Below are 25907 nucleotides of genomic sequence, written 5' to 3' on the forward strand. Positions count from 1 at the left end.
AATAATACAATGCTGGCATCCAGGTTAGTTCTAACAGCCTTTTTTATGCCAGAGTTTTATTTTTTATTTTTTACAGAATTGGTGTTTTCTGTATTTCACTTCTCCGAAGGAAAAATCCACCAAGGGGGAATCTTGAGTTTGTTTTTTTCTCCCCTCAGTCAAAAGGTATCCCTGATTTGGTTCAACAATTAGCAGCTTTCTGCACCTCACTTTGGGACTAATTAGTCACGTTTATTTCAAAGTCACGCGAGCGAGATTTTGGGCATTGTCCGTGGACGGTCAGGGGGGGAAAAAATTCAATAAACAAAGGGGAGGTTTTAATAGGTAGAAAAATAATCTTCAGGCTTTGACTCCGGCGGGATTTTCCGATGACGGTATTGATCGGGCTTCAGCTCTTGTTCTCAGGAGAAAAAAAATAGGTCGGAGTTGAGTTTTAATTATATTCAGAGCCATGCTGGATTACTACGTGCTTTTACCACAGAATAGCTCCTTTTGGCCAGCCAGGCTGGCCGTCTTAAACAATAGAAAAATAGATGAGGATCTAGAAGAATATAACGGGTGGTTTAGATTGATTTTAAGACCTTTTAAGGGAAAAAAAACTTCCAACACTGGAAGTTTTAAAGAAGAAATTGGATAACCGTTTGTCTGAAGTGGTGTAGGGTTTCCTGCCTAGGCAGGGGGTTGGACTAGAAGACCTCCAAGGTCCCTTCCAACTCTGTTATTCTATTCTATTCTATTCTATTCTATTCCATTCCATTCCATTCCATAGTTTCTATTCTGTTCTGTTCTATTCTATTCTATTCTATTCTATTCTATTCTATTCTATTCTATTCTATTCCATTCCATTCCATTCCATTCCATTCCATTCCATTCCATTCCATTCCATTCCATAGTTTCTATTCTATTCTGTTCTGTTCTGTTCTGTTCTGTTCTGTTCTGTTTTGTTCTGTTCTATTCTATTCTATTCTATTCTATTCTATTCCATTCCATAGTTTCTATTCTGTTCTGTTCTGTTCTGTTCTGTTCTATTCTACTCCATTCCATTCCATAGTTTCTATTCTGTTCTGTTCTGTTCTGTTCTGTTCTGTTCTGTTCTGTTCTATTCTATTCTGATACCATCAAGGATGCAAGTTTATGAATCCTTTAGATAATATAAGGTGCTAATTCTCTTCTATTTATGAATGTGTTATATAATATAAGGTACTAATTCTCTTTTATTGGTTCTATTGTTTTATGTAGGAGGTTTGTATATTCTTGTAAGCCTCCTTGAATAGGTGGGAATATAAATTTAATAAAATAAAGTAAAATAATAAAATAGAATAATAGAATAGAATAGAATAAAAAATAAAAATAAAATAAATAAAATAAAATAAAAACGTTTTAAGAAGATTTTTCCAGTGTTTTTTTCTAAAGGTGCATCTATATTCGAATATAGGATCATGATACAGAAAGGCCACGACTTACCACAATTCGTTCAGTGACCATTCAAATTCACCAGAAAAGGGTGACTTATGACCGTTTTTCACACGGCCGTTGTGCAACCCCTTGGTCACATGGTCAAAATTCACCTGGTTGGCAACGGATTCACGTTTATGACGGTTTGCAGCGTCCCGGGGTCACGTGACCCCCTTTTGCAAGCGACTGACAAGCAAAGTCAACAGGGGGAAGCCAGATTGACTTAAGAACCATGTGACTAACCTAACAACTGCAGCAATTCACTTAAAGACCGTGGCAAGAAAGGTGGTTAAAAATGGGGCAAAGCTCACTGAACAGCGGTCTCGTTTCACAATGGAAATTTGGGGCCAAATTGTGTTCGTAAGTCGAGGACTATCTGTACTTGTGCTTTATGTATTTGGATCTGGCCCGTCCTCAAACCTTGAGTCTAAGTTACCTTTGCAGTTCATGTATTCAATTTTAATGTTTTCCTTCCTTTTTGTCCTTCCTCCCCTCGTTTGGAAAAGTCGGGAAGAAGTGAGAACGAAACCGGTAGCCAGAGAATCAAACCTGTCTTTGAAGAAGATCCTCTGTTTGGTCGGCAAACGTCGTACCAACATGCCGCTGTCCATATACCGACCGATATTTACGACGGCTGTAAGTATGGAGAGATTCTCATCGTCTTCTTCAGCATCCCATTCTAGGAGGATGTGGTGTTGTCTTTGTTTTGCGTGTTGCGTGAATGTCTCAAAGGTGCTTTGTTTCAAGAGGCAACTGGACTTTCTGGTGTGTGTTTTTCTTTTTTCTTTTTTCTTTTGAAGATGTTTCGCTTCTCATCCAAGAAGCTTCTTTAGCTCTGACCGGGTGGGGGGGGTGCGGAACGGAAGGATTTATATTCCTTGAAGACAGCTGGTCATTTGCATTCTTTTTACAGAGTCGTTGAGGCCACTTGGAGGTTTGTTTGTATCCTCGAGGTCACCTGAGTGGTGCAAATGAGTGTGGAGCCTTCTTGCCTGCAGTTGTCAACATCTCAAAATGAAGCACAAATGCTTCCTGTAGTCGGCAATTTTATTTGGGAAATCTGGTCATACTTTTATTTATTTATTTATTTATAATTTAATTTCTATAATGCACCTTCTCCCGAAGGACTCAGGGCGGTTTACAGCCATATTAAAAACACAGAATATACAAAGTATAAATAACAGGTTTAAAACGAATTTAAAACGAAATATTTAATAGGCCTAATTAGCTAAAATGGTCATAGACCGATATAAAACACTTTAAAATTCAAAATTATAGTTAAATTAATTAAAACACACTTAGACTAGTCCCGCACGATTAAATAGTAGAGTCTTCAATTTCCGCTTGAATGTTTGGAGGTCGGGGAGTTGGCGTAACCCCGGAGGTAACTCGTTCCAAAGGGCCGGTGCTGCCACAGAGAAGGCTCTCCCACTGGGGGCCACCAACCGACATTGTTTGGATGACGGCACCTGGAGCAGGCCCACTCTGTGGGAGCTATACCCACAGATATACCCACATCATCCCAAAGTGCATAGCTAAATGACTACAAGCGATTCCCAGCCATCCAGGTCATGGTTGTCCCAAAGGTGCTTTTTCAAGAGCCATCGGGACTTTCTGGTTTTTCCTTGAAGATGTTTCCCTTTTCATCCAAGAAGCTTCTTCAGCTCTGAGTAGATGGTGGGGGGAACGGAAGGTTTTATATTCCTTGCAGACAGCTGGTCATTTGCATTCTTTTTACAGAGTCGTTGAGGCCACTTGGAGGTTTGTCTGTGACCTTAGAGTCACCTGAGTAGATGCAGACAAAACAGACTCATCCCCAACAACCTGGGCCTGTGTTCCACAGTGAAGGGACACAGGGCAGAAAAGCATCTTGCAGTGAGCCCAGGTCCACAACACAACTCCTTTCAGCAGATCCAAGAAGGCTCCACACTCATTTGCACTACTCAGCTGACCCTGAGTCTTCAGACAAGACCTCCAAGTGGCCTCAACGACTCTCTAAAAAGAATGGAAATGGAAACTCACCGAGGAGAGGAAACAACCTAAGGATTTAAGGAGAAACTTCCTGACATTGAGAACAATTAAGCTTGCCTTCAGACGTTGTGGGAGCTCCATCACTGATGGCTCTTAAGAACAAATTGGATGGCATAGGGTCTCCTGCTTAAACAGGGGCTTGGACTAGAAGACCTCCATGGTCCCTTCCAACTCTATTATTCTGTTATTCTGTTATTCTGTTATCCTTCCTTCCTTCCTTCCTTCCTTCCTTCCTTCCTTCCTTCCTTCCTTCCTTCCTTCCTTCCTTCCTTCCTTCCTTCCTCCCTCCCTCCTTCCCTCCCTCCCTCCCTCCCTTCGCCATCACTAGAGGTTTTCAAGAAGAGATTGGACAACTATTTGTCTGAAAAGGCATAGGGTCTCCTGCTTAAACAGGGGGTTGGACTAGAAGACCTCCAAGGTCCCTTCCAACTCTGTTATTCTGTTAATGTGACTTTTGAACTTCCTTCCTGTCAATTTGAGGTTATGCCTCCATGTTCCTGAGCTTGGCTTAATTTCATCTGAGCAGACAGACATTGACCAGAGAAAAATACAACAGGTTGCATGGAAGAGGTCAATTTTCTGCGCGGCCTAACCTCATCTGGAGGATGACGTCCTTATATAAATGTGACACATTGCTTGTTGAAGTCCTCATTTGCATCTCTTTTTTGGAATGACACCGTAGCATTCAAGTCTTCTTGAACGACTTACTTGATGACTCAAAGGATACCGGTCCATAATGCACATCCCTCCACAGCCCTGTTCAAATAAGACTTTTGCTCTAAAATAGAATTTTTATTGGCCAAGTGGAATTGGACACACAAGGAATTTGTCTTGGTGCATATGCTCTCAGTGTACATAAAAGAAAAGATACGTTCATCAAGGTACAACATTTACAATGCAATTGATGGTCAGTATATCAATATAAATCATAAGGATTACCAGCAACAAGTTACAGTCATACAGTCATAAGTGAAAAGAGATTAATGATGAAAACGATGAGAAGATTAATAGTAGTGCAGATTTAGTGAATAGTTTGACAGTGTTGAGGGAATTATTTGTTTAGCAGAGTGATGGCCTTCGGGAAAAAACTGTCCTTGTGTCTAGTTGTTCTGGTGTGCAGTGCTCTATAGCGTCGTTTTGAGGGTAGGAGTTGAAACAGTTTATGTCCAGGATGCGAGGGATCTGCAAATATTTTCACGGCCCTCTTCTTGATTCGTGCAGTATACAGGTCCTCAATGGAAGGCAGGTTGGTAGCAATTATTTTTTCTGCAGTTCTAATTATCCTCTGAAGTCTGTGTTTTTCTTGTTGGGTTGCAGAACCGAACCAGACAGTTATAGAGGTGCAAATGACAGACTCAATAATTCCTCTGTAGAACTGAATCAGCAGCTCCTTGGGCAGTTTGAGTTTCCTGAGTTGGCGCAGAAAGAACATTCTTTGTTGTCCTTTTTTAATGATGAAGTAATGCTCTTTCAGACTTAACGAATAAAAAGTTGGAAGTGCCTTTTAATTCAGCCATCTTCATGCTCCATTGTAACCTTACAGTGAATTGAAGATCCTAACTACCGTGTTTCCCTGAAAATAAGACCCTGTCTTATATTTTTTGGAACCTTGAAATAAGCGCTTGGCCTTATTTTCGGGGAGGGCTTATTATTTTGGGGCGCGTGAAACAAGACGGGGCTCCTCTTGCCGTCTTACCTGATTTCCAGCTCTGTCTCCCTAACCCTCACCAGAAGAAACGCCGGAGACCAGCTCCACATGCATTTAAATATTTTTGGGGAGGGTTTATTTTTGGGGAGGGCTCATTTTCAGAGGAGCCTCTTATTTTAGCACATGCGCTCAAAAGTCCGATTGGGCTTATTATCCGGAGAAGTCTTATTTTTGGGGAAACACGGTAGTGTATTTATTTAAAAATAAATTTATTTATTTAATTCCTTCCTTGTGAAGGTCTGTTTCTCAAAATGTTACCCAGGTAGAAATATTAATGTCAAAAGTAGTAAGGGGAGAGAAAATTGGAGTCCAATTTTCTCCGGTGGCACATTAGATCCGGAGAATTATTCTGTGGTTCTTAATTTAAAGGTGGATTGCGATTGCTGGATTAGAGTGGAATTTGCTGATATTTTAGGCCTTCAACCAAGAGAAAATCGATCATTTCTGAAGGGTTAATTTATATTCTGAAAGGAGGGAAGGAAAGAGAGATGATTCATAGGCAAAACCTCACTTGAAATATTCTAATTTAATCCTGACTTTTTGGGTTGACATATACCTTCATTAAACCCGTAATGCCAAACTAATAAGTTAGTGGGGAAACTTCGCCACATGAATATTCGATATAATTTTACCATATGGACAAATGAGCTGGATTAACATACTCTTCCAGATACAGTTTGAATAGGAGAGAAAGTGGATCCACGGGAAAATGTCAGGTTTATATATCATGCGCTGACCGGGAAGGCATTTAAGAAGCGTAAAGAAGCAATTTCTGGAATTTTTGGGAGAGCGACCAGAAGATGGATCTGATCCGGTGGTGGGTTTAGAACCAGTATTTCCAAATTTGTCAACATAAGCCATAAAGGGAGAAAAATGTAAGCAACAATTACTCTATTTTTCAGTTCCTGAAAGGCGAAGAAATATTAGTCTCTTTATTATAAATAAATAAATGTAGTGAGCCCTCTAAGAGTCCTCTTTGGCTGATGTGGTGGCCATGTAAAATTGAATAATAAATAAATAAAATTCTGTAGAGGTTCGTAGTCATCCACGTCATGGTTGTCCCAAAGGTGTTTTTTCAGGAAGCAACTGGACTTTCTTGTTTTTTTTTCTTTTGAAGACGTTTCGCTTCTCATCCAAGAAGCTTCTTCAGCTCTGACTGGATGGTGGAAAATGGAAGGATTTATACTCCTTGGAAACAGATGGTCATCTGCATCCTTTTAGGCCGCTTGGAGGTTTATTGGTGTCCTCAGGATTACCTGAGTCAGACTTTTAGGTTTCCGATTTAGGATGAGCACTCTTTGAATGATGTGAGGGGTAGGAATTGATTTCCAGAAGGAAAAATTATTACAGACTACAGGAATTATTTGCACTACTTAGAATAGAATAGAATAGAATAGAATAGAATAGAATAGAATAGAATAGAATAGAATAGAATAGAATAGAATAGAATAGGATAGAATAGAATAGAATAGGATAGGATAGAATAGGATAGAATAGAATTTTTATTGGCCAAGTGTGATTGGACACACAAGGAATTTGTCTTGGTGCATATGCTCTCAGTGTACATAAAAGAAAAGATACCTTCATCAAGGTACAACATTTACAACACAAATGATGGTCAATATATCAATATAAATCATAAGAATTGCCAGCAACAAAGTTACAGTCATACAGTCATAAGTGGAAAGAGATTGGTGATGGGAACTATGAGAAGATTAATAGTGCAGATTTAGTACATAGTTTGACAGTATTGAGGGAATTATTTGTTTAGCAGAGTGATGGCCTTCGGGAAAAAACTGTTCTTGTGTCTAGTTGTTCTGTTGTGCAGTGCTCTATAGCGTCATTTTGAGGGTAGGAGTTGAAACAGTTTATGTCCAGGATGTGAGAGGGTCTGTAAATATTTTCATGGCCCTCTTCTTGATTTCTGCAGTATACAGGTCCTCAGTGGAAGGCAGGTTGGTAGCAATTTTTTCCCCCACAGTTCTAATTATCCTCTGAAGTCTGTTTCTTTCTTGTTGGGTTGCAGAACCGAACCAGACAGTTATAGAGTTATAGAGTGACCCTGAGGGTACAGATAAACCTCCAAGTGGCCTCAACGACCCTCTAAAAGGATGCAAATTACAAGCTATCTGCAAGGACTATAAATCCTTCCGTTCCTCACCATCCACTCAGAGCTGAAGAAGCTTCTTGGTTGAGAAGCGAAACATCTTCAAAAGAAAAGAAAAAAAAACAAGGAAGTCCAGTTGCCTCCTTAAAAAGCACCTTTGGGAAAATAAATGAAGTATTTAACAGGCAGAAGAAATAGCATATACGGCTGTAATTGTCAGCATTTGGAGAAGGACAGGCCGAACCTATGGGTGGAGTCAAGAGAGGAAGATGGCTGGAGTCTTTATCTTCCCACAAATGTTCTAAACCGAACCCCTCTTGAATTCTGTTAATTTTTATCTAACATCAATTTAATGCTGCCCCTTCGATTCTTCTCTATAAGCCGGAGCAATCCATCAGCTAAACTGGAATTTAACCTCTCACCCTGATTCCCCACGCTTGACAGATTGCCACAACCCGCGAAACCCTAAATTGTGGCTAATCCAAAACAGAAGTCAGGGAATTAGTCTTCCCGTTCAGCTTTGCCAAAACGTGTTCTATAAATGAAAAATCATTAACACGTTAGAGTGGAATTCAATCATTCTCGACATTAGGAAGCAGGCTCGGATTGTTTTCAGCTCGTGCGTTTCCCTTTCCTGTTTACAGACGGTTTTTATTTGACACCTGAGCAACCGTTCTGATAAATTAAAGATGCGCTGGATGTTTTTTTTTTTGCTCAATTAGACGGAGCTGGGGATTGGTCGAAACTCCTATTAATGTTATGAATGCTCTTTAAAAACCATGTTGCTCATACCAAATATAATTAGTGTCTAATTTCCCAGGGGTGTCTGCCGTGCAATTGAGTACACTCGCATCTGCGCAATCTTCTACGTTTGTCACTCCCGGGTTAAAACCCGGAATTGATGTGTGTGTGTGTGTGTATCTATGTGTGTGTAGATCTGGCCTGCTTCACCATCCTTCCTGTTTTAGAGGATATTGTCGACTAGTTAATCACTTGGGACGTTGCGTTGACAGTTGAACAATGGCCTATAAAAGATTGCTGGCTGGGATGGTGTTTGGAATTAAAGACCATTCACACATGTATGTAAAATGTATTCAGTCGCTCGCTCTGGATCTGAATTATCAGCACAATGTTTTAAGATCATCCTATTTTTCCTCCCACCCTTCGTTTTATTCCTTCCTGATGTGACAACACAGCGTTCTTGTACGTTTCTTGTAACGACTCTTGGACTGTTATATATTTGTGTCACACCAGGGGTGGGTTTTACTTACCTCTACTATTGGTTCGTAGCGGGATCACAGGCATGTGGTTGCTTTGCTCACGCATGCTTGCTTCTGTGCATGCGCAGAAGCTTCCTGATGACATCGGGATCATTGGGCAGAGCATACCCCCTGTTTTACTGCCGGTTCGCAAGAACCGGTCTGAACCGGGGGCAACCCACCACTGTGTCACACTCTTGGCAATTTGCATTCAAAAATTAGAGGTAACTTTCTTCCACATTGAGTTTTAAATATAAAAAGCAAGGGAAGAATGAATGGATGGATGGATGGAGGTCTTGGCATATTCGGGTCTTTTCCCGTGTAAAGTTGAAAGTATCTTGGCGACGTTTCGACGAGGTCTCATAATCTTCAGGCCGGTGCTTTCGGCTTCATGCCTGTGCGAGCAAAGCGTGGTCGGAGCTGCCGTCTCTCTATAAATACTGGTGGGGAGGTGGGGAGTGTTGCTGTGAGCGGGTTGGCTGGCTGTGTAGTTACATCTCGATTGGTAGATGGAGTGGGTGTTTGCAGATTAGTCGGCTGTATTGTAGCACAATTTTTGCTCGCACAAGCATGAAGCTGAAAGAACCAGCCTAAAGATGACGAGTGAGACCTCGTCGAAACGTCGCCTAGATACTTTCAACCTTACACGGGAAAAGACCCGAATACGCCAAGACCTACATACCTATATATCTATATATATCTATATATATATATACCTATATATATATATATATCTTCTGAGAATAGAGTCGTTGCTGACCGCCTTCCCTGTCCAAAATAATAACTTCAGTCTAGATTTCAAAGGTTTAGAAGAGAATGTCTTCTATTTATTGCGATTCAAGCTGAAGTAGTCTTTTACAGGAAGGCTATTGCAATAGATGATTCTGTGTGTTAAACACAGGTCATGTCGAAGTCGGCGGAGTTCTCAATTCTCTAATCCCAGGATTTCAAGTCTGGTGGCATAAGGTATTTTGTTGTTTTCGGAGGAGTGAAGAACTCTTCTAGTAAAATATTTCTGGTCGCGTTCGATTGTATTAATATCAGAGATGTGGTATGGGTTCCAGACAGATGAGCTGTATTCAAGAATAGGTCTGGCAAATGTTTTGTATGCTCTGGTTAGTAGTGTAGAGTTTCTCTACTTTCTCTCCAAAGCTTGTATGCGACCATTTGTTTCTTGCCCTCCTTGGCAAACAGTGGCATCTATGATGTGTGTGTGCATTTTAATTGCGCGGTTGTGGCTGCCATCTTGATTTTTCCAACACTCCCCTCTCTCCTTCTCTCTCTCTCTCTCATTCTCTCACTTTCTCTCTCTCTCTCTCTTTCCCTCTCTCTCTCAATCCTTCTGTATCTTCCCTAGCTTCTCTTCCAAGCTTGTACGGAACCCATTTGTTCCTCACACTTCTCTGCAAGCATCCATGGTGTGCATGTGCATTGGTGGTGTGCATTTGTGCATGTGTCCCAAACCCTATTTGAATGTTTCAATGATGCATAGAAAAAAAAGGACAGGATTTTGATCACACTGTTGTGGCTGCCATCTTGATTTTTTTTCCAACAATAACTTCTCTCTCTCTCTCCCTTTCTCTCTCTCCCTCCCTCCCTCCCCCTCCCTCTCTCTTTCTTTCTCTCCCTTTCTCTCTCTCTTTCTCTCCCTTCCTCCCTCTCTTTCTCTCTCTCCTTTCTCTCTCTCCCTCCACTCCCTCTCTCTTCTCTCTCTCTCCCTCCCTCCGTGTCTCTCTCCCTCTCTCTCTCTCCCTCCCTCTCTCTTTCTCTCTCTCTCCTTCCGTCCCTCCCTCTGTCTCTCTCCCTTTCTCTCTCCCTCCCTCTCCCTCCCTCTCTCTTTCTCTCTTTCTCCTTTTCTCTCGCTCTTTCTCCCTCACTCCCTCCCTCCCTCTCTTTCTCTCTCTCCTTTTCTCTCCCTCCCTCCCCCTCCCTCCCTCTCTCCCTCTCTCTCTCTCTCCCTTCCTCCCTCTCTCTCACCCTCTCTCTTTCTATCCTTCCCTCCCTTTCTCTCTCTGTCTCTCACACACAAATATTACAGATGGCCACCCATATAGACGGTGCCTTTCTTTGTCATAAGCTGCAAGCCGAAGCTTTTCACTCTTCTTTACCTTCTCATCTTCTGTAGCTTCTTCTCAAAGCATGTATTTGAACCGGTTATTTAATTAATGGCGGGCTCAAGAATAGACACGAAGAGCTGGGAGGGACGTGTCCCTTCACAGACCATAAGGGTAAAAGGGAAGGGAGGACATTTCATTCGGCAGTCCAGGCTGATTTTTCTTTGGCCCGATTCTCGGCGTTCGCATCAAGCATTCAGCCGGCGTTAGGTCTGCTTCCTCTGATCAACCTGGGCACACTTCACCGGAGTCCCTGCGGTCTTTTGATCCCCGTCTATACCTTCTTGTACATATCAATTTTGATCTTTCCAGGCGTGGATGCTTTGGGGAGCGATGGTGATGGGGAAGCAAACACTTCTATGTTGTTTTTTCAAAGCAGCCATTGGGTGATGAATTTTGCAGAGCGGGTTTAATGAACGTCCTCTGGAAGACGGTACAATTTACATTCCAAAGCCAACTGCTTACTGACGGGGGTGTGCCGAGTCTCCAAGCCGGCACAATGCCTGCCTCTCAGGGAGAGCTCTCACTTCCCAATCCCCTGCCAAGGGGTCTTTTTTATACACAAAATCCTAGACATTCTCCTAGTTTTGGGAAAACTCGATCACCTTCGTCATCGTCATAGACCTGTATCTATTGTGTAGCTTCGGGTCTATGTAACTATGTGTATGTATGTGCATGTATGTGTATGGAAATATGTGTGCTAGCGTGTTCAGAGAAAAAAGTGAAAATAAAGATTTATCTTATCTTATCTTATCTTACCTTACCTTACCTTACCTTACCTTACCTTACCTTACCCTACCCTACCCTACCCTACCCTACCCTACCCTACCCTACCCTACCCTACCCTACCCTACCCTACCCTACCCTATTCTCCTGTGTTCTGTTCTGTTCTGTTCTGCTCTGCTCTGCTCTGCTCTGTTCTACTCTACTCTAGTCTACTCTACTCTATAAACTCTACTCTATCTACTCTACTCTACTCTATCTACTCTACTCTACTCTAATCTACTCTACTCTATATACTCTGCTCTTCTCTATATATTCTACTCTACTCTATATACTCTGCTCTACTTTTCTCTATATACTCTACTCTATATATTATACTCTACTCTACTCTACCCTACTCTATCTACTCTACTCTACTGTATTCTATTCTATTATTATTTTCTATTTCCATTCCTCTCCTCCCCATCCCATCCCAACCCATCCCATCCACCTTATCATCTGACCTTACCTTATCGTATCATTTCCCTGTATTTAAGATCACATACCAGTACTCCTTGACTTACAATCATTTGTTAAGTGACCATTCAAAGTTACAACAGCACTGAAAAAAGTGACTTATGATCATTTTTCACACCTACATCTGTTTCGCATCATCTCCAGAGTCAAGTGATCAAAATCCAGACATTTGGCAATTGACTCATATTTATGACGGTCACAGTGTCCTGGGGGTGTGTGTCACATGATCCCCTTTTGTGACCTCTGACCAGCAAAATCCATGGGGAAAAGCCAGACTCACTTAATGAATAACGAATAACTTAACTTAATCAACTGCAGCGATTCCCTTAAAAAAAAAAAACTGCGGCAAGAAAGGCCGTTAAACAGGGCAAAAACTCACACCCCAGATGCCTCCCTTAAGGACAGAAATGCTGGGCTGAATTGTGGTCGTGAGTCGAGGACTAGCTGTATGGCATGCAAAGCTGTCGATCTCTCAGCTCAGCCCCCAAAAATTACGGTGACTTTTAACTTCCTGCATTTTCACAACTGCATTTGATTTATTGAATGGATATGATCTGATATTCGTTCCTCGTCTTTTCTCAGAGGCTTATTATTTTCTTTAGTTAAAAGGAAGGAGACGGAGGGAGAGAAATTGGCAAGGAATAAGAGACACAAAGGTGAACCGAATTAACCCTTCCCTCTCAGCGCACTTCTGATATAATTTATGCATTTCTGAACCTAAGCCATCTGCAAAATTTTATTTTATTTTATTTATTTATTTATTCAAATTTGTATACCGCCCTATCTCCCTAGGGACTCAGGGCGGTGCACAGGCAAATAAAATACATATAAATACAAAAATAAAATATCCATTAAAAAACTTATTAGATGCAGCCAGATAATTAAAAATAATATATATAATAAAACCCATTAAAATCTACATTTAAAAACCTCGTCCAGTCCTGCGCAAACGAATAGATGTGTTTTAAGCTCGCGGCGGAGGGTTCGGAGGTCCGGAAGTTGACGAAGTCAAAATATTCAAGGCATTTTGGACCTTTTGGGGGGGGGGCAAGTTTAATCGATGGGCTGATTGACTGAGAGGGTACCCCAAAAGGTCTCGGTTTGGGGGGGGCAAGAAAGTGGGAGAGCAGTCCCCAGTCTGTTTAGGCCGAGGAAGGCTTTGTAAGATTGTATGGATTGTGGCAGTATCCATCACAAAGCCTCTCCAGCGAACAGACAGTTATTGGCACCCCTCAGACAGATTAATTGGTTTCCAGAGAGCGAAAGGAGCATCCATGAGATGAAGGATTAGATGGACAGGCCGGCTGATGTGTTTAAGTCAATCTCGGGAGAATTCGCAACGGGACAATTTATTTCAGAGATTACTCTCCTGGATGGAGGCTGCATGCATAAAATAGCTGGCCTGGACACATTGTGTAAGTGGCTCTTTACGAAGCTTCGGTTTCTTTGTAGGCTTATGAAGCTTGTCCTTCCTTCCTTCCTTCCCTTCCTTCCTTCCTTCCTTCCTTCCTTCCTTCCTTCCCTCCTTTTGTCCCTTCCTCCACTTCCTTCCTTCCTTCCTTCCTTCCTTCCTTCCCTCCTTTTGTCCCTTCCTCCGCTTCCTTCCTTCCTTCCTTCCTTCCTTCCTTCCTTCCTTCCTTCCTTCCTTCCTTCCTTCCCTCCTTTTGTCCCTTCCTCCGCTTCCTTCCTTCCTTCCTTCCTTCCTTCCTTCCTTCCTTCCTTCCTTCCTTCCTTCCTTCCTTCCCTCCTTTTGTCCCTTCCTCCGCTTCCTTCCTTCCTTCCTTCCTTCCTTCCTTCCTTCCTTCCTTCCTTCCTTCCTTCCTTCCTTCCTTCCCTCCTTTTGTCCCTTCCTCCCCTTCCTTCCTTCCTTCCTTCCTTCCTTCCTTCCTTCCTTCCTTCCTTCCTTCCTTCCTTCCTTCCTCCTTTTGTCCCTTCCTCCCTTCCTTCCTTCCTTCCTTCCTTCCTTCCTTCCTTCCCTCCCTCCCTCCCTCCCTCCCTCCCTCCCTCTCACTTCCTTTCATTGTAGCTACCTTTCCTAATTTTATTTCTTATTAATCTGTGCTATAGTTAATAGTTCTCCGGGAGAGGTTTAATAAAGAGACAAGTGAACTCACCATAAATCAAATAGAAAGCAACAATAAAAAAAACACGTTAACAATCAATTGAAGGTGGCAATCAATTAAAAGCAGGGGAGACTAAAACTAACATCGGTGGAGGGAAAAAAAAAACCCCTGAAAAGCTAAAATAGCAGGTGTATCAGAGGTCTAAATAAATTCTAATTATCAGCATCTGGGGGAAGATTCTGGTTCTTTTGTGTTTGCTAATAGGAGTCTGTAGAATGGAATAAGAACTGACCTTCTCCCCTCCAACAATAAGATTTTCATGTGGCTGATGGGTATGGAGCTAATTAGTTCCATCTTCCCTACTGCAGAAATTCCCTTCCTTCCTTCCTTCCTTCCTTCCTTCCTTCCTTCCTTCCTTCCTTCCTTCCTTCCTTCCTTCCTTCCTTCCTTCCTGCCTGCCTGCCTGCCTGCCTGCCTGTCTGCCTCTGCCTACCTCCCTCCCCCTTCCCTCCCCCTTCCTTCCTTTTTCCCTTCCTTCCTTCTTTACTCCATCTCCCTCCCTCTTCCTTTGCCATCCTCCCTCCTTCTCTTTCTTCGTAGTTCCTTCCTTCCTCCTTCCCTCCCTTCCTTCATCCCCCTCCTTCCCTCCCTCTTTCATCCTTCTTTCCCTCCCTCCCTTCTCCTTCCTTCCTTTTTCCCTTCCTTCCTCCCCTCCTTCCCTCTTCCTTCCTCCCTCCTCCTCCCTTCATCCCCTCCTTCCCTCTTCCTTCCTTCCTTCTTTTTCTCCCTCCCTCCTCCTTCCTTCCTTTTTCCCTTCCTCCCTCCCCCTCCCTCCCTCTTCCTTCTCTCCCTCCCTCCCTCCCTCCCTCCCTTCCTTTCTTCCCATACTTGTTTGGTGTGTTTTACAACATTAGAGTTTTTCCAACTATACTTGAGTACATGTTCTTCATTTATATCAATTAGTTCTCAGAATTGATGTACATAAACCACGTATGTATTCTGAAGTCAAGTCAAAGTGTCTTCAGTGGACATTCAAATTATTAGAAAGTCATAATAGTGGAAGAGGAAACACTTCCACCATTACTTGAAGAAGTCGTCTTCGAACAAGTCCTGAATCTGAGAAACCCAGCTCTTACTTTCTCAGACATCATCATTCCCCTTAACTGTCTGCGTGCAGATCGACTACTAGAATATTAATCAGGTTCAAAGGTAATTCTTGTTATGATGCTCTCGGTAGCAGCATTAGGAACGCTTTTCCATATGTACATAATAGATCAAAAACCCAGCTCATAAAAAATGATCTGGCGAGGACCCACAGCGATATCATTACAAAGAATTGACTACTCATCGGTCTCAGTTGATTTGGACCCATTGCGCAGCTTTAATCCACCCCCGTGCGTAAAGTAATTAAAACTAAATTCTGAAAACTAACTTGTTCTCAAGTGCGCCAGGATTTTTCTTTGAAAAATGTGCATTGGGCAGCAGATTTAATTTCCAGACATAACAACTTCACCCCAATGAACCCTCCGGTGGAAGAATGGATGTTTATTCTTGTTTTCCTTCCCAAGTTTACTCCTGGGGTTTACATTTTGTTCTAAAGAAATCATAAATATCTCAATATCCCTGTCTCTCAAGGTGGTAGAAGCTGTGAGTGAAACGTCTTATGTGTATGCATAAAAGAAAGTAAGTCTAAATCCAAAATTTCACCATCGGGTTTTGAACATTTGATGCCGGAACCCAGAAGGGTTTATGAATGCTTTAGAGGAGCGTTAACCATGGGTTGTCCATCCCTAACTAATAACAAGCCAGGTAAGAAAGATTTGGAGGGAACAGAGAGTGTTTATCACAAGGGAGTAGACTAGAAGATCTCCAAGGTCCCTTCCAATTCTCTTATTCTGCTAGTTGTCAGGGTTCCGATGGATGCCCTAATTAAATCATGAGCCTCGAGCCAAGCTCCAAAAGAAATCCAGTTATTTATTAGGAGCTTCATGTCGGCACATTACCAAGTGAAGCCAGCTCTGACCCCACGTGATTTACGGCCCCAACATGGCCCTGGATTCCCCCCCCCCCAGGTGTCATCAGTCACATTCGCCAACAGAGCAATTTCGCGGGTTGTAGAGATCACTCCCCTCCAGCCGCTGTGGGTAACCCTGGGAGACAGCCTTGAGAAAGATATGCCTGGAATGTGCTCCTGTCTTTGGCTGCCGTGCTGCTTCGCCGTTTTCCCATCTCCCTTGCCTGTGGCAACTCAAGAGCAGTCCAGGTATGCTTTGCGAGTTGACATTAGTATCTGGTCACCATTGTCTCCCACTTCATTGAGATTAATCAGAGTTTAAACTAAATTCTTTAGAGATTGGGGTTGAGAATCTTGTAGTACTTTCAATAAGAACCTGCACCCCGTAGAAGAAAGGCTACGTGTTAGTGTAGGGAATTACACCACGCAATGGAAAATTGCAGAGAAACCCGACCTATAACCATGTCATGGTCTTCATCGACAACAAACTAATGCTTGGGTATGAATCATAATCTTTGGGGATAGCTTAAAATACTGAAAATAAACAGGAGGGTATATTTTACCAGAAAACTGTTGACTTGGTGGTAGAATTTTGTTACTAAAGAGTTCTAACTATGAGAAACTGTTAGGCAGGAGAGGTAGGGTAAGATTTATTAAAGAAATATTTTCCCCAAAATATTGCTAGGTAGATAGACTTTTTAATTGTTGGGGAAGGACTGGAAGAACCTGGAGGTGGAGTTAAAAGAGGGATCTCTACGTAGCCACAAGTGAACTAAGTCCAATGTTCCTTGAATCCCATGGACCCTTCTCCAACTCCTAGCAGGTGTTTAGTTGAGAAGATTCCTGTCTGTAGGCATGAGTAGCAATACATCAGTTGAATTGAACCTTCACATGTGGACCTGGTCTTTCATGCCGGACATTAATCAATCAATCAGAATAGAGCTGGAAGGGACCTTGGAGGTCTTCTAGTCCAATCCTCTCCCTTCCCGCTCAAGAAGGAGACCCTGTACCATTCCAGGCAAGTGGCTGTCCAGTCTCTTCTTGAAAACCTCCTTTGATTGCAAAGCCATTCTCAAAGGTGTTTTTTCAAGAGGCAACTGGCCTTTCTGGTTTTTCTTTAAAGATGTTTTGCTTCTCATCCAATCATCTGCACCTCTATAACTGTCTGGTTTGGTTCTGCAACCCAACAAGACAGACACAGACTTCAGAGGATCATTAGAAGTGCAGAAAAAACAATGGCTACCAACCTGCCTTCCACTGAGGACTTGTCTAGTCAAAAAGAGGGCTGTGAAAATATCTACAGACCCCTTGCATCCTGGACATAAACTGTTTCAACTCCTACCCTCAAAACGACGCTATAGAGCACTGCACACCAGAACAACTAGACACAAGAACAGTTTTTTCCCGAAGGCCATCACTCTGCTAAACAAATAATTCCCTCAACACTGTCAAACTATTCACTAAGTCTGCACTACTATTAATCTTCTCATTGTTCCCATCACCCATCTCCTTCCACTTATGACTGTATGACTGTAACTTTGAGTCCTTCGGGAGATAGGGCCGTATAGAAATTTGAATAATAAACAATAAACAAACAAATAAATAAATAAACGTTGTTGCTTGTATCCTTATCAATATTGATATTGATAGTTTCCTGGTAGCTTATTTGTACCCTATGACCATCATTAAGTGTTGTACCTTATGATTCTTGATGAATGTATCTTTTCTTTTATGTACACTGAGAGCATATGCACCAAGACAAATTCCTTGTGTGTCCAATCACGCTTGGCCAATAAAAAATTCTATTCTATTCTATTCTATTCTATTCTATTCTATTCTATTCTATTCTATTCTATTCTATTCTATTCTATTCATTGTTTCCTGATTGCTTATTTATATCCTATGACTATCATTAAGTGCTGTACCTTATGATTCTTGATGAAGGTATCTTTTATGTACACTGAGAGCCTATGCACCAAAGACAAATTCCTTGTGTGTCCAATCACGCTTGGCCAATAAAAAATTCTATTCTATTCTATTCATCTCTTCTTGAATGAGAAGCGAAACGTCTTCAAAGAAAAACCAGAAAGTTCAGTTACCTCTTGAGAAAAAAACAAAACAAAACAGCATGACCTGGATGACTGAGAATCTCCGTAGACATGTCCAGCTTCTTCTTAAAAGCTTCCAATGATGGAGCACCCACAACTTAATAACAATAATAATATCAGAGTTGGAAGGGACCTTGGAGGTCTTCTAGTCGAACCCCCTGCCCAGGCAGGAAACCCTACACCATTTCAGACAAATGGCTATCCAACATTTTCTTAAAAATTTCCAGTGTTGGACCATTTACAACTTCTGAAGGCAAGCTGTTCCACTGGTTAATGAATAAAAGGATCCTTCTAATTTTATCTATTAGCTAAAGTTGCCCTATGTCTAAATGAGAGCCAGGGGTGTCCATAAGGGAAGGCTTCCAAAAAAAAAAAAAAAAACCCCCAAACAGTCAAGATGGTAGCGTCACGTGATCACAGCTGGCTTCCTCTTAATTACTGTCTGCCTTGTTCACCGATCAATATTCTGCCGAGCCATCTGGCAACGGTTAAACTGTGAAAGTCAGCCAAGTGTTCTAACAAGTACAAATGTTTTCTGTTGCCGTGTTTCCCAACCCGGACAATTTTAATACTTGGGTGACTTTGACCACTGCTGTCTGGCTTAAAGGACTATTAACTTGTGGGCTAGAAAGAGATCAGGATCTGTCCAGACACGGTTTTAATTCTCTGCTCCTTTCTAAAATATGCAATAATAATAATATCCTACAGTAATGGCCAAAATTGTGGAAACCTTTTTGGGAAAAGTGTATTTTTGAGGTTTGATGGCTAATAACACCACTTTTTTGGGGGGAGTTTCAAGATAATCCTATTCCACTGCTGGAATGGCCTGGGAATAGCCCAGCCCTTCACCCAATGGAAAATCTATGGAACCGACTAAAAAAACTTGTTAGTCAGAAGCGACCCAGCAACAAAACTTAGTTAATAGAAGCTATCATTCAATCTTGGTTTCACATTAGAACAGATGCAGAACTCAAAGTCTGGGTTCACTCCATGGGAAGACATTGTAAGGCCGTAATTCACGCTAAAGGTTACCCAACTAAGTATTAACTGACATGGTGATCATTTTTGTATATCTCGTTCTTTGCTATAGTGATAATTTTAGTCTCATTTTTTCTACCTGTTTCACTTTTCTTCTTTATGTTGTAACTGCTATTCTAATAGCAAATCCTTCCTAAAAGTTATTGCATTATGTTCTTGATTAAATTATCTTCCCATTGATATTTAATTTTATGGTACTACTCCCCCCCAAAAGTGGTGTTATTAGCTGGTTTTAGAAAATACACTTTTCCCAAAAGGTTTCCACAATTTTGGCCACTACTATATTTTAGAGGACAGCTGTTACGGGTTCCTGTGGAAAAAATATACAAATATTTGAAATGCGTTCTATAAGTACCGAGACGGTGGGATTTATGTAGGAATCTATATCAAGGATCTAGTCCCTAAATTTGCCGACAACTAATATATAGGTAGTCCTCGACTTATGACCACAATTGAGCTCAAAATTTCTGTCCCTAAGCGAAACAATTGTTAAGTGAGTTTTGCTCTTCTTTTCTACCTGAATTGTTAAATGAATCACTGCAGTTGTTAGATTAGCAACACAGTTACTACACAGTTACTACAGACACAGCCGTCATAAATGTGGACCAGTTGCCACGTGTCTGAATTTTGATCACACGGCCATGCTGCAACGGTCATAGGTGTGAAAAACAGTCATAAGTCTCTTTTTTCAGGACTGTTGTAACTTCTAACGGTCATTAAATGAACTGTCTTAAGTCGAGGCCTACCTGCGTAAGTGATTATCTTCCACTGGCAGGAATAAGAAGTCTAAATAATAGAGCAATAATACCCCTTGTGAGATGCTCCTGAATTGGATGAGGAGATTGTGCCGTTATCCTTTTTTTTTATTTAAAGAGTAATTAAAATGCACCAAGAGCAGCTGTTTAAAAAGGAAGATTACTCGGCCCCAAAGAAGTACAAATGAAAAATTCATTCCGAATGAATTTATCCAATTCTCTTTAAAGTCCCAATTAGCCATTCACACAAGCTTTTTATGCATGATTCATAGGACATTCTACATTGTGCGGAGTCCTTTTGAAATAGTTCAGATTTACTGTGCAAAATTGCGGAAAGTAGATAGAAATGTCCTTTATTGATATTTGGTCCGTGTGTCCGGTTGGTGGTTTTATGCATCCCTCTTTTGACCTCCAAAATAGCACTGCAGAAGGATTTATGACAGGGCATAATGGCATGATCATGATCAATGATTAAAAATAGAACAATATTTAGAATATTGCATAGAATAACTAGAATAAAATTTCCCTTTCCTTTCCTTTCCTTTCCCTTTCCCTTTCCTCTCCTCTCCTCTCCTCTCTTTTCCTTTCCCTTCCCTTCCCTTCCCTCTTCCTCCTTCCCTTCCCTTCCCTTCCCTTCCCTTTCCTTTCCTTTCCTTTCCTCTCCTCTCCTCTCCTCTCTTTTCCTTTCCCTTCCCTTCCCTCTTCCTCCTTCCCTTCCCTTTCCTTTCCTTTCCTTTCCTTTCCTTTCCTTTCCTTTCCTTTCCTTTCCTTTCCTCTCCTCTCCTCTCCTTTCCTTTCCTTCCCTTCCCTTCCCTTCCCTCTTCCTCCTTTCCTTTCCTTTCCTTTCCTTTCCTTTCCTTTCCTTTCCTTTCCTTTCCTCTCCTCTCCTCTCCTCTCCTCTCCTCTCTTTTCCTTTCCCTTCCCTTCCCTTCCCTCTTCCTCCTTTCCTTTCCTTTCCTTTCCTTTCCTTTCCTCTCCTCTCTTTTCCTTTCCCTTCCCTTCCCTCTTCCTCCTTTCCTTTCCTTTCCTTTCCTCTCCTCTCCTCTCCTCTCTTTTCCTCCCTTCCTCTTCCCCTTCCCTTCCCTTCCTTTCCTTTCCTTTCCTTTCCTCTCCTCTCCTCTCCTCTCCTCTCTTTTCCTTTCCCTTCCCTTCCCTTCCCTTCCTTTCCTTTCCTTTCCTTTCCTTTCCTTTCCTCTCCTCTCCTCTCCTCTCCTCTCCTCTCCTCTCCTCTCCTCTCCTCTCCTCTCCTCTCTTTCCCTTCCCTTCCCTTCCCTTCCCTCTTCCTCCTGTCCTGTCCTTTCCTTTCCTTTCCTTTCCTTTCCTTTCCTTTCCTTTCCTTTCCTTTCCTTTCCTTTCCTTTCCTTTCCTTTCCTTACCTTACCTTACCTTACCTTACCTTTCTTTCCTCCTGCCTGTCCTGTCCTATGAAGGGTTGGTGGTTTTCTAAATCTCTCAACAGATATTCAAATAAGTTTTTTTATGCAGCAGATCTAATACATTCAAAGGAATGCAAACACAATTGACTTTTGTCATACTTTCTAGTTGAGTCATATTTGTTTAATTGCCTTAGTTGGGTTAATCAGATTTTAGCATAGAAGCTGGGATTTTAAATTGCCAGCATATTGATGAATTGTATTCCCCAAATTTGAAATTAATTCGTTTTGAAATCTTTTCTGAAAATATTCCTGGATTATTTAGGGAGAAGCGATTATAATCCATGGTATGGGAAGACAGTAAATTAGAATCTTAAATTAACTCTCCTCTTAATTTGATGTGAATCTTATCCCTGATGTAGATTTTTCTACAACTGTTAGGTAGCAACACCATATATTGCAATAATAGCTATTGTCACTTTATTTAAATTAAACAAATGCATTTTATATCTATTGTCTGCCATTGTTGTAAACGTTGAATTGTTGAAATGTTCAGTTTTTGAAACACTGAATTGTTGAAAATGTTTTGGCAGAAATATTTCCCTCTTGCATATTAAATTGAATCTAGCAACTGAATTTGGAAAGAGTTTATAACATTAAAACAGGCTGTGTCCCAACATTTGTTAATGATCTATATATCATCACAAGAGAATTCCAAGCTTAGCAGTAACAACAGACACAAACAGAAGCTGGAAGTGTTATACAATGTAAAGAATTTATTACATGATTTAGGAAAATTGTTTGATGTGTAAATACCAGCTGTTGAGTAAGCTTATTATCAATGTCATCGTGGATTATTTGAAAACAAAACAAAACAAAAAATAAGATACCAAAAACAGCTTGCTGTATCTTATTTTCACTAAATAGATTCAGATTATTCACTTTATTAAGTAGGAAAATTCAGTTTCCCATCAGAGACATTCGTGGGTATATGAATTTTGTCCCATTTTGCAACCTTCCTTGCCTCGGTCATTAAGTATATCACAACCGTTGTGAAGTTGGTAACCCGGTTGTTAAGTGAATCCAGGTTCCCCATTGACTTTGCTTGTCAGAAGGTCATAAAAGCGGGGGGGGGGGGTCACAGGACTCCGGGACATTTCAACTGACATAAATACAAGTCAGTTTCTAAGTGTCTTGATCATGCGACCATGGGCATGCTGCAACGGTCATAAGGATGAAAAACGGTCATAAGTCACTTTTTCAGTGCTGTTGTAACTTTGAACGGTCGTTAAATGAACTGTTGTATTATTTATTATTTATTTATTTATTTAATCATATTTGTATACCGCCCTATCTCCCGAGAGACTCAGGGCGATTAACAGGCACTTAAAAACACATAAATACAGAGTAAAAACAATTAAAAAACTTATTCTAAACGCCAAATATTTAAAAATATAAAAAATAAAACCCAGTTTAAAACCCGTAAATTTAAAATCTAACTCAGTCCTGCGCAAATAAATAAGTGTGTTTTAAGCCCGCGGCGGAAGGTCCGAAGGTCCGGAAGCTGACGAAGTCCTGGGGGTAGTTCGTTCCAGAGGGTGGGAGCCCCCACAGAGAAGGCCCTTCCCCTGGGCGTCGCCAGACGACATTGCCTCGCTGACGGCACCCTGCGGAGTCCCTCTCTATGAGAGCGCACGGGTCGGTGAGAGGTATTCGGTAGCAGTAGGCGGTCCCGTAAGTAACCCGGCCCTATGCCATGTAAAGCAACAGCCTACTTGAAGTGGGACCCCCAAGTTGCGATTGACAGATATCCTTGTTTACATAGGTTTCTAAAATCCCCACTCCGCTAATCCATAAATTTGGGATTTTTGCTCGAATCGGGAGTCTTGAAAATTACAGTTGGGGGTTTTCAGAGAAGTTATTGCTTTTATTTTTTTTTAAAGTGCCCATGCACATTTTTAGCCATTCAGAAAGAACCGAGCTACTCAAAGCAATTAGATTTTAATGCAACTGAGCTAACTTCACCTTAGCAAGATTCTCATCTTACAACAGTTCGCTTAGTGACCGTTCAAAGTCACAACGGCACTGAAAAAAGTGAGTTATGACAGTTTTTCTTTTTCTTTTCTTTTTTTTTTCCAAAAGTTTTATTTTATTTTATAGACAAACAAACATATAATACATAATCCAACATTTAGTGTATCACCTGAGTGCATCTTTTGTGTCTTCTTCTTACTCCTCCAATATTTATAATTTTTTAATATCATTATTTCTTTTATTATAACATTCCTCCCACATTTCTTGATTTTCTATTAATACATTTATACATTTATGTACTAGCTGTTCTATTAATACATTTATCTATCTTCTTTCTCCTCTTTCTTCATTACAATATTACCCTATATATACTGTATCTCTTCTCCTACCAATAACAGAATTGACCCCATATTTTAAAGCAGGGGTCTCCAACCTTGGTCCCTTTAAGACTTCTGGACTTCAACTCCCAGAGTCCCTCAGCCAGCAAAGCTGGCTGAGGAACTATGGGAATTGACGTCCACAAGTCTTAAAGGGACCAAGGTTGGAGACCCCTGTTTTAAAGTATTCCGATTCCCCTCTTTCTTTCTTTTTTTTTTAATTTGCATTTATATCCCGCCCTTCTCCGAAGACTCAGGGCGGCTTACACTATGTCAAGCAATAGTCTTCATCCATTTTTGTTATTATTATTATTATTATTATTATTATTATTATTATTATTATTATTATTATTATTATTATTATTATTAATTAAATTTTTATACCGCCCTTCTCCCGAAGGACTCAGGGTGATGTACAGCCAAAGATAAAATACAGTACATATACAATTAAAACCAACAAATTAAAACCTAGCAAATTACAAAAGGCTGAAAATTAAAAGTTTAAATTAAAAATTATAAAAGATTTAAAAACCCAATAAAAAACCCCAATTTAAGATTAAAACTATTAAAACCATTATGCCAGTCCCGCTTGAATAAATAAATATGTTTTTAACTCACGACGGAAGGTCCGAAGATCAGGCACTTGACGTAGGCCAGGGGGAAGTTCATTCCAGAGCGTTGATGCTCCAACAGAGAAGGCCCTACTCCTGTATATTATATACAAAGTCAACTTATTGCCCCCCCCCAACAATCTGGGTCCTCATTTTATCTACCTTATAAAAGATGGAAGGCTGAGTCAACCTTGGGCCTGGTGGGACCTGAACCTGCAGTAATTGCAAGCAGCTGCTGTTAATAACAGACTGCATTAGCCTGTTGAGCCACCAATCTATTCATCTATTCAATCTATTCATTTCTGCGCAATCCAATATTTTCTTAATTATTTCTCCTTCCATAGGGGTTTTCTCTGCTTTCCATCTTTGCGCAAATACTATCCTCGCTGCAGTTATAACATCTACAATCAAATATATATTTTCCTTACTAAATTTCTCTGCTAAGATACCCAATAAGAACAGTTCAGATTTTAAATCTATCTGCTGTTGTATCCTTTCTTCACTTGTTTGTTTTTCACATTTGTGACCATTGCAGCCTGCCCAGGGTCACATGATTTACATTCAGATGCTTGGTAACCAACTCACATGTATGACGGCTGCAGGTCATGTGATTTCCCCTTTTACAACCTTCCGACAAGCAAAGTCAATGGGGAAGCCAGATTCACTTAATGACCAGTTTAACAACTGCAGTGATTCACTTAACAAACGTGGCGAGAAAAAGTCGTAAAATGGGGCAGAATTCACCTAACGCGTGTCTCACTTAGCAACATGCGTGTTGAGCTCCATTGTGGTCATAAATCGAGGACTATCTGTACAGTTGAGGGCTGTGATGGCGAACCTATGGCACGTGTGCCATAGGTGGCATGCGTAGCCATATCAGTGGGCACGCGAGCTCAGGTCCGGTGTGCATGCGCTGATTTTTGGGCCTTTTGGGCCCACTAGAAGTAGGGAAACAGGCTGTTTCCTGCCTCCGGCGGGCCTGTGGGTGGTGGGGAAGGCATGTTTTTCTCTCTCACCTGACTCCAGAGCCTCTCTATGAGTCTGGGGAGGGCGAAAACGGCATTCCGGTTGCACAGGAAGTGACTTTTTTGCTGTCTGCAGCCTCCAGAGCCTCTCTAAGAGCAAGGGGAGGGCGGTCGACCCCGCACACGATTACAAAAAAGTTAGCTATCACTGGCTTAGGGAAACATCCTTTTCTTAATGTTGCTTTAGCTTCTTCTTATTGTTTAGCTGAGCTGCTTAGCTCCTATTTAGATGACTTCTGAGGGACCCTCTTATGAATAAATGATGTTGTATTTTGAAGACGGCGGTTTGCGAATTCATAATTGAAGCTAGCGAAAGAGGAAAAGCGCACACGTGTTTACTTTTCCAGGGTTGACTTTAATCCTTCGTTAAAGATGTCGGCTCTGCAACCTGTTTGCCTCCAAACTTTGAAATGCCATGAGGAAGGAGGAGGAGGAGGAGGAGGAGGAAAAAAGTAAAAAGAAAAAAACTGCTGGAACACAGATGGATAGATATAATACAGAGAGAGAGAGAGAGAGAGAGAGAGAGATGGATAGAGATAATTGATATCTAGATAAATCAGTAAGATATTAATGCAGGAGGAGGAGGAGGAGGAGGA

At 41.3% G+C, this 25907-nt stretch overlaps 1 protein-coding gene across 2 annotated transcripts in view; it reads left to right on the forward strand.

The window, feature by feature from the left end:
- The window catches only part of CACNA2D1 (calcium voltage-gated channel auxiliary subunit alpha2delta 1), a 394047-nt gene that overhangs the window by 241969 nt on the left and 126171 nt on the right, over positions 1-25907 (forward strand). For both annotated transcript variants that reach the window (XM_058189787.1, XM_058189788.1), the window contains exon 6: positions 1962-2091. In XM_058189787.1, the coding sequence (XP_058045770.1) occupies positions 1962-2091 (130 nt within the window). The remainder of the gene's footprint in view (positions 1-1961; positions 2092-25907) is intronic.

This window comes from Ahaetulla prasina, chromosome 7 (genome assembly GCF_028640845.1).
Source record: "Ahaetulla prasina isolate Xishuangbanna chromosome 7, ASM2864084v1, whole genome shotgun sequence".
Classification (NCBI taxonomy): Eukaryota; Metazoa; Chordata; class Lepidosauria; order Squamata; family Colubridae; genus Ahaetulla; species Ahaetulla prasina.